General features: G+C 41.4%; 1 protein-coding gene across 1 annotated transcript; it reads left to right on the top strand.

Annotated features, from left to right (window-relative positions):
* Positions 1-2669: 2669 nt before the first annotated feature.
* On the top strand, positions 2670-8149 carry LOC122551411 (uncharacterized). Its single transcript, XM_043693255.2, has 4 exons — positions 2670-2785; positions 2891-3021; positions 3762-3860; positions 7727-8149. Exons 1-4 carry the CDS (start codon positions 2734-2736, stop codon positions 8024-8026), a joined length of 582 nt encoding a protein of 193 aa, XP_043549190.1. The 5' UTR covers positions 2670-2733; the 3' UTR covers positions 8027-8149.
* Positions 8150-9720: the final 1571 nt, after the last annotated feature.

Raw genomic sequence — 9720 nt, 5'->3', positions numbered from 1 at the left:
ACAGGTTGGCACAACATCGAGGATTGAAGGGCCTGTTCTGCGCTGTATATTCTATGTTCTATGTTCTAACCATGGCAAATGTCCTTTCTGCACCTGCGCTGTCGAGGTTCTTAAGAATTTTTGAAGTTTCTGTGGGCTCACTTTGTTTTTCTAAACACCAGAGAATGTCGGCCCAGTCTCCTCAAACATTCTTCAAAGGATAATCCCACAGTTCCTGGTCTCTGATGAACCTCCACTGTACTTCCTGTATGGAAAATATACTCTTTGTTTGGTAAAGGCACCTAAATTGCACTTGGTAACCCAAGGTGCAGCTCCACCAAGGTTCTATATAAGTGAAGCCAGACATGAGTGTTCTTGCATATGTTCGAGTTGGTGGATCCCACTGTGAGCCACAATGATCACATCTGCATTAAGTGTCCATAGTTCGAGGAAGTTTGGCTCAAAGTTGATAAGCTGGAATCTGAGCTTCAGATACTGCAACACATCTGGGAGTGGGAGAGTTACCTGGACACCGTGTCCTAGGCAATCACACGCTCTAGCTTAAAAATTTCAAATTTGGCTGCTGGTCAGAGGAAGGTACAGTCTTTCATTGGTTGGCACTGAAGCCTCATAGCACCAGGGACCTGAGTTCGATTCTACCCTCCGGCAACTGTCTATGTGGAAATGCACATTCTCCCTTTGTCTGCGTGGGTTTCCTCTGGGTACTTCAGTTTCCTCCCACAGTCCAAAGATGTGCAGGTTAGGTGGATTGGCTGTGCTAAGTTGCCCATAATGTCCAGGAATGTGCAGGCTAGGTGGATTAGCCATAGGAATTGCAGGATTACAGGGATAGAGTAGGAGAGTGGATCTGGGTGGGATGCTGTACAGAGGGTCGGTGTGGACTCAATGGGTCAAATGGCCTGCTTCCACATTGTGGGGATGCCATGATATGATAGTTTTACGAAGCTAACACTGGTCAGAAGGGTAGAAGGATTCTGAACATAGCATTGTAGGAGCCTCAGGTTTGATCTAGTCCAACAGGTATGAGGTACTTGCTCCCTTTATGGATGAGGAAAGAGTCTGTGGGAGGATAGTCAAATGGATCATTGCACCATGGTCCTGGAAGACAGTGAAGTGTGGGGAGCCCAAAGAAAAGTGACAGTGGTAGGGGTTTCTATATTTCGGGGAACCGGTAGCATCCTTTGTGAGAAGGATCCAGGGTGTGTTGCCTTTTTGGTGCCAAGGTGAAGGGTATCTCGAGGCAGCTTGAAAGGACATTGGGGAGGGAGAGGTAGCATCCTATTGTTGTTGTCCATGTTGACACGAATAACATAGACAAGTGGTCCTGTTTGGGGAAGATCAGGAATTAAGAACAAAATTGGAGACAGGATCTCAAAAGTTGTAATCTCTGGATTATTACCTGAGCCACTGCAAATTGGTAAGGGACATAAGAACACGAAGGAAGTGACATATGGACGGGTGGATGCAGTGTGAGGCGGAGCAGGCATTAATATCCCATCAGCACCATGAGACACAATGTTTGGATTCTGGTGCATGTGCAGCTTCATGGTTGACAGTCATTCATCAGTTATGGTCTCAATGAATGGCAGAATAGGTTTGTGGGGCGAAGTTGATGATTCCTGTCCCTCTAAGCCTCTGATCTTTCAATGGCTATCCATTTGACTTCTCAGCTAACATTAAGGTTAACCTTCCACACATGATCTATAATGACATATTGGAGACATTTAACATCAACACCTCACCTCCCCCCCCCCCCCCCCCCCCCCCCCCCCACCCATCCTTACCTCTACAAGACCCCAGAATAAACATCTGACTTTTTTTTCCTGGATCACATTCACAAGGCTGGGCATTTTTTTTTTTTAATTGCTCTTTTGGATATGGGCACAGCTGACAAGGCCAGAATCTATTGCCCATTCCTAGTTGCCTTGGAGGATGTGGGGATTAGTTGACTGCTGCTGTCCTTGGGTGTAGGGATACTGTTAGGATGGGGTTTGGCCTAATGACAGTGAAGGCATGGCAATATCGTTCCAAGTTGGGATGGTATGTAGTTTAGAGGAGGTCTCGGAGGTGGTGGTGTTCTCATGCCTCTGCTGCTGTTGTCCTTCTAGGGTATAGAAATCACAGTTTTGGAAGGTGATGTCAGAGGATTCTTGGTGAGCTACTACAGTGCATCTTGTAAGTGATACACAATTCCGTTGCTGTGCATCATTGATGAAGGGAATTGACGCTGAAGTTGCTGGATGCACTGCCAATGAAGCAGGCTGATTCTTCCTGGATGGTGGCAAATGTTGTTACAGCCACACTCATTGGGCAAGTGGGGAGCATTCCATCACAATTCTGACTTGAAGACAGTGGACAGGCACTGGTGATAGATAGCTCTGTGCTTTGGATTTTGGGGGAGTGGAGTTCAATTCTTTAATTTGAAAACTGATCTCTTCTTTATTCTATTGCAGTTCATCATAAATAATTTGTAAAGTTACCCAAATTGAATTGATTATGAAACAGGAAATTGATGCACGACACTCCTTACAAAATAGATTGCCACACTCAAACAAGTGTTTGGACATGTTGCTAACAGCTGGAAAGGGTGTGGAGGAAATGGAGGAAGCAGAGGGATTGTGGTCATGTTTCGTCATTGCCCCACAATAAATATTGAATGAAATCAGACAGCAGGGAGAGTGGAGAAAGAGTTGGAGAAAGAGTTGGAGAGTCGATCACCTCTCTGCTGGCAAAATGAAAATTATTCTGTTTTTGTTTGCTGCAGCCCAGATTCTTTATCAATCTGGCAAGTATTTCGTTGTGCTGAGGAACAATTAGAGTATCATTGGGTATTAACCCAAATTGCCAATATTCATAAATGTAATTATTCTTAAAAACCTTTTGCTTTTAGATTCGGTAGGTCCATGCGAACCAACTACCATTCCCGTGATTGATTCAGTCTTGAATGCTACAACTGCAAGGGTGAATACACTTTTCGCAATGGGTAACCCCTTGACTATTGTGAACTGTAGAGTAACAAATGTAAGTAACACCAAATCCAATTGACTTTTGTTTGTCCTCATCCTTTGTAATGAGTGTTACCATAATTAATTCCTTCTTTTGACCATGCATGATGTTACTGAGAATTTATGTTGCTGAAAAGAGGGATTGATGTAAGTTTTTTTTCATATCAGCATTTAATACTGAACCTGTTGATGTTAACATTTAGTTTTGGAATCAGTCATTAATGAATCACTTGTCAATCATTTGGCTCAGCAAAGAACTTATGAGAATCAAATGATCATCATAATAACTTTATACATGATTCTATGAACTGACCACAATGCAGGTATTTTAATATGCATACCATCTTTAACAAACTAAAATGTGTCAAGACATTAGGGCAGTACGATAGCTCAGTGATCAGCACTGCTGTTTCACAGAATCAGGGACCCGGGTTCTATTGCAGCCTTGGGTAGCTGTCTGCATGGAGTTTGCAATTCCTCCCCATGTCTGTGTAGGTTTCCTTCAGTTGCTCCAATTTCCTCCCACAGTCCAAAGTTGTGCAGGTGGTTTGGCCATGCTATTTTGCCTATAGTGTCCAAGGCTGTGCAGGTTAGGTGGATTGGCTGTGGGGATTGTAGGGTTACAGGGATGGGGTGAATCTGGGTGGGATACTCTTCAGAGGAAAGTGCAATTATTTCTTGTCCAGCGTATCGAGTCATTATTTCTAACCATTATCTGAAACACCCCTCACTATGTATAACTCTTCTTTTGGTTAGATTAATGAAAGTGGAAGCTTTATACTTAAGCTGGATTTAGCCTTTGATGTGCAGGAAGCTGCATCCAGCATTGCCCCTGGAATGAATCTCTCAAGTGCTGTGAGTATTAGAATGTTGATCATTTGCTTCTCTTTTGTAGTTAATCCTCATCCTGTCACTTTTAGTGCAACAGTAAATGGCACAATGATCCGTCGTGGAGCATTTGAAATACAGTCCTCTGTTGGTTCAGTGTTAATAACTGTAACACTGACGTTGATTTTAAATTAAAAAAGCCCCCTCAAATGAATCTTTTGTGTTTTCCAGCTAAATGGCACTGACCTGGATTGTTTCCCTCCCTGTTTACCTCATTCTTCATCGGGATATTGCCAGTCATGACCCCTCAGCCCATCACTACACTTTTACCTGTGGAATGTGCCCAAATCTTGCTCATTTACAAGTTGCCCCTTGGCAATGTTGCCCAAAAACATGGTGTTATATATCTACAGATAACACCCAGCTCTATCTCTCTGCAAGCTCACGCAATCTTCCATTGTCTCAGGGCTTACAAAAAATTGACCTAACTGTGGTTGTCCATGGTTAAGCAGAAGAAAAGAGTGGGGATAAGTACATCAAATTTTTTTCAAGAGGAAAGGAGATCATTCTCGTAAATAGATTGACAGAACATAAGAATTAGGAGCAGGAGTAGGCAACTTAGCCCTTGAGCATGATCTGTCATTTGATACAATCATGGCTGATCTCATCTCAGCCTCAACTCCACTTTCCTTCCTGCTCTCTTGAACCTTTCAACCATTACTAATTAAAAACCTGTCTATATCCTCCTTAAATTTACTCAATGTCCCAGTATCCACCACAACTGGGATGGCAACTTCCACAGATTTATGACCCTTTGGGAGAAGTAATTCTGCTCATCTGTATTTTAAATCTCTTCGTGGGTGCTGGAAAAACACAGCAGGTCAGACAGCATCCGAGGAGCAGGAGAATCGACGAGCAGGCAAGAGCCCTTCATCGGAACCAGTATTGCCAACCCCCAGCATCTTCAGTCCTCATTTTCTCCTTTTAAATCTGCGACATCACTTCTCCTAAAACTATGCCCTCTCCTTCTGGATTTCTCCACATGAGGAAACATCCTTTCGACACCTACTTTGGTCATCCTCTTTCGAATCTTATATACCTCATTAGATCTCCTCTCATTCTTCTAAACTCCAGTGAATAAAAGGTTAAACTGTTAGCCTCTCTTCATGGGACAAACCCTGTGTCTGCTGTTGAAGCTATGCCAAATGCTGCAAGCACTAAAGCTATTGAGATTTTGAGAAGCTGTTTTACAATTATAGGTTCCCAGAGATGTTCGCATTAGATAATGGTTCACAGTTAAAAAAAGAAGAAATTCCCATTCAGAAATATGAAAGGTCACTTGACCTGAAACAATTACTTTGATTTCTCTCCACAGATTGCCAGACCTGCTAAGTTTTTCCAGCAAATTCTGTTTTTGTTTCTGATTTACAGCATCCGCAGTTTTTTCAGGAAAGGTCACTTGGCCTGAAATATTAATTCTGATTTCTGTTCACAGATGCTGCCAGACCTGCTGAGTTTTTCCAGCAAATTCTGTTTTTATTTCTGCAATTCTTTCAGCTTTTATTAAATGAGAATGGAATCTATTTGTATCATAATCACCCAGCAAAACGCAATGCTGTGGGAAGAACTATACAAATAGCAAAGGCATCTTCACAGAAGTGGTTGTTAGTTATCAACAGAGGTAATAATTTCTATATTTCACTTCGTCACAGGCTAGGCAATTTACCGCACCCTTGTACAATAGCTCCACAGTCTACTCCAGGGGAAGTATATAATTGGAGTTTTTGCAAAGGATCTAGATGCTATCATGTACCTAATATAGACGAGAGTGGGACTGAGTCATTGTTGTGATGGTAATTGGCTTGAAAAAGGAAATCTGAGAAATGGAGAACATGACAATCCAAATTTCTTCTTCAGTCCAATATGTAAGTCAGAAAGAAAATGTGGCCACATGCTTTCATGCCCGATTATAGCCTCAATACCAACCTATGCCCTTTTATCTACATCCACAGCCCTTCATAGCTCCTATGCTAGTTTTGTACTAACTCATACTGACCCAAACCCCAACCCGTCCTTTGTCTTTCCTGGCTAATTCATTCAGTATTATCCATTGACATATCTCAGAATCCATGCTGAAATGAACATTCTCATACTCTTTTAAAATATTACTATATTAGAAAATACTCTAATTGATTTTTAAAAATCAATTCACTAAATTAAAAATTACTTACAGCTATTAATCACTTGTAACAATAAAAATTTGTATTTATCACCCCACTTTATAGACTTTATAACACTTGGAGCTGTGAATTATACTGTGACAGCCACCCCACTGTGACAATGATAGATGTTGCAATCCTTCATGCAGCACAAATTCTACACTTATACCCTGCTAGTTATGGCAGCAGATTTTACATGGTTATATGCTTTTCCTAACTTGGATAACAAAGCCTGGTGACTGGGGTTGGGGTAAAGACTGCTATTCTGCATAGTCTGGTATTACACAACCCATTGTTAATGACTAACAGTCCCCATTAATAGCTATTTAGCCTCATAGGAGATCATTATCCAGTCCTTTGCCTGCTCAATTGTTCTTCTCTCTTTTTGGGCTCTATCCACACCTATTGTTTACTCCATACGCCTCTCCACCCCACACTTATGCATATAAAGTGACATTCCCTAGCTACCATCAGCTCTGAGGAAAGGTAATTGATCTGAAACGTTAACTCTGACTTCTGTCCACAGATGCTGCCAGACCTGCTGAGTTTTCTGAGTAAATTCTGTTCCTGTTTCTGATTTACAGTATCTGCAGTTCTTTCGGTTTTTATTAAACGATTCTGAGTGACTGACATTTGCAAGCAGAATGGTTGCTAGAAATAATAACTGTTCCACCAATTCCATAGCACCAGTTTAATACAAAAGCACTCACTGACCAAGTATCCAAAAATGGCAAACAGAGGGATGCAGACAATATAGTATGTTGGTTAGGATAGGAATCACAGGCTGTGGTTTGATAGTCAAGGGGAGGCTACAATGCAATACATCTGTCTAAATATTAAAAGTTATTTATTTAAAAGGTTCAGGACTTGTCTCCAATACTGCTTCTCAGCGTTCAACCTAACCCCTTAGCATCGTCAGACTTCAGGTTCAGTTAAATTTGCCTGATGCTGCCTGACCGGCTATGCTTTTCCAGCACTACACTCTTCAACTCTGAGCTCCAGCAGCTGTAGTGCTCACTTTCTCCCTTCAGGTTCAGTTAGTTTGCTTCCATGATTAGCTGTGTTATGGAAGGCACTTCTTGCATTTTTTTTAAAAAGCTTCTTCCACTGCTTGCTCAATACTGGACCTCAGAATGCAACAATACTCCCAATGCCTTGCGTTGTTAAACTGTTAATAATGGGTAGGTGGTAATCCCATTTCTGCAATCTGCAGTCTGCCTTTGGGCAGTCCCATTGTCATTCCTAATGAAAAATCTAGGATGCAGCAGAGATGTGCAGAGATCTGAAAAGGAACAAGGTGAATTCAACGTCCCTCAGTGGGTGCTTAGGAATCTCTCTATGGCTGTAGAACTATCATTGTATCCCAGTAATCTGTAGTATAAAATTCAACATGACAATAAAAAAGTCCCGTATAAATCAAACCCTCTGACGCTTCCATTCTGGGTAGAGGAGGAATGTCAGGGATATGGAGCGAAGGAAGGGGAATGTCAGTATGTGAAATGGTCTTTTGGAGAGTGTTAGCACAGTACAATGGGTTATATGGCTTTCATCTGCAATGTAATGGTTCTATGTGACCACTCATTCAAAATTTTACTGATGGCGCCCTGTCACTACAATACCCACTCTGTTTGGAGAACTGTCACTGAATTACAATCTCAGTCTTTTGATCTACAGATAAACTTGACTTGCACAAGCCAAGTCATTATTGAGAATACCACCATTGACATAGTTTCTCTAGTTTGTAACTCAACTTCCACAAACTCGACACCTGAACCATCTGCAACGCCAACACCAGGGCCAACGTCAACACCAGAAACAACACCAACGTCAACACCGGAGCCAATGACAACACCAACGCCAGAACCAATGACTTCAACGAAAAGAAAGCCACCATCATCATCAGAAAGCAATGAATCAATAGACAGCAATGAATCATCAGAAAGCAATGAATCATCGGATAGCAATGAATCATAATCACAAAACAGTGATTGAGAAGAAAGTAAAAAGCCTCGGTATTTTTGTTTTAACTGATAAAAAAAATGCAAAGGCCTGCAATGAGTTGCAATTTCTTGACAAATAAAAGTAAAGATCAGCTGATTCTCAGTGCAAAAAGTTATGGAGATTGCTTATCCTTTCTTTCTGCTATGATCACATTGCCATTACCTTTTGTGCTGATGTTGCAAAACCTTTGCTACCCGTAGAAAAGAAACATTAGAGAGGGTTAAGCCTTGCAGCACCTCACTCCTACTCTTCCATTCAATAACTGATATTTTGTTCAACTTCATTTTCCTGCCTGCTTCCCACATCCTTTGATTCCTTTAGTCTGTGAACATGTAACAAACTCTGCCTTCAATGTACTCTCTGTCTGAGCATTCCCAGCTCGCAGACATGGAGAACTCCAAAGATTCACAGTCATCATGAATGAATAAACTTCTCTTCTTCTCAGTCTTAAATGGCTGTCTCACTATCATAATATGATCCTGAGATCTAGACTCTTTAACCAGGGGAAGCTACTCTGTTAAACTGTGGGAGAATTCTGTGTCCCAACGACATTGAAACCCATTTTTTTGAACTCCAGATGTCCATTCCACTCTCTTCCTAGACATAGAACAGCCATCTTAAAAATTAATAAATTTAACCTGCATTGCGCCTTTCTAAAGATATAAATTATTCGTCCCCAAGTAAGGAGATTAAAGCAGCACACAGTACAGGACTCCAAAGGCCTATACATTTACAAGTTTTCCTTCCCCTGCGCACTAAACTTCCCCTGTACACTTTGAATCTCAATGTTTAATAGTTTCTTATCATTTAAAAGAATATTCTCCATGTTTCTGACCAATGTGAACCATTTCACACTTCTCTTCAATATTTCTGTGTTCCAAAATAAAAGCAAAACTCATACAAATTTTCTAAATTTACAATGATTCTGGTTAGACTGCAAATTTAAGCCTAATACTTTAAGCTACGATAATCATTCTAATATATTATTATTTTGGAATTTATATGTAAATACAGAGGCAGATGGATTTTGGTTTTAGTTCCGTGAAGGTAACTTTTTTTCATAGAATCCCCACAGTGTGGAAGCACATCATTTGGCCCATTGAGTCCAGACTGACCCATCCAAAAGCATCCCACGCTGATCCAGACCCCTATTCCTGTAACCTTACATTTCCCATGGCTAACCCACCTAGCCTGCACATCCCTGGACACTATGGGCAATTTAGCATGGTTAGTCAACCTTAATTGCACATCTTTACACTGATGGAGGAAACCTGAGCACCCTGAGGAAACCACACAGGCAAAGGGAAAATGTGCAAACTACACACAGACAGTGCCCGAGGCTGGAATCAATCCTGGGTCCCTGGTTCGGTGAGGCAGCATTGCTAAGCTCTGAGCCACCCGGATTTTTTTACAGTGGTCAGAAAAGCATTTGGAATAGTGACCTAAGTGTATTGCTTCCAAGAAATCATGTGATTCAGCTAAGTGCCGAGCAGAATTCCTGTGCTTTTAATTGATGGAATAGCTACACTACTGAGTTTTATGATGCACTGAGACAACAGAGTTTAGTTTGGACTCCGGTTTAGAAGAATGAAGGTTTCAGCATAGGACAATAGTTTCTCTCAACTGAAGAGTCTCCAAGCTCTGGGAATTCAGATAGAAGCTTTCAA

This window comes from Chiloscyllium plagiosum, unplaced genomic scaffold (genome assembly GCF_037043375.1).
Source record: "Chiloscyllium plagiosum isolate Xiang-an unplaced genomic scaffold, Cpla_swu_hap1 HiC_scaffold_7, whole genome shotgun sequence".
NCBI lineage: Eukaryota > Metazoa > Chordata > Chondrichthyes > Orectolobiformes > Hemiscylliidae > Chiloscyllium > Chiloscyllium plagiosum.
This window is presented reverse-complemented; position numbering and strand designations above follow the sequence as displayed.

Bases quoted from the DNA above. Each gene is read 5' to 3' on its own strand.
- LOC122551411 (XM_043693255.2), top strand. From the start codon at position 2,734: ATGAAAATTATTCTGTTTTTGTTTGCTGCAGCCCAGATTCTTTATCAA. The intron at 2,786-2,890 runs GCAAGTATTTCG...TTTTGCTTTTAG, and splicing joins CCAGATTCTTTATCAATCTG to ATTCGGTAGGTCCATGCGAA. The intron at 3,022-3,761 runs GTAAGTAACACC...TCTTTTGGTTAG, and splicing joins TGAACTGTAGAGTAACAAAT to ATTAATGAAAGTGGAAGCTT.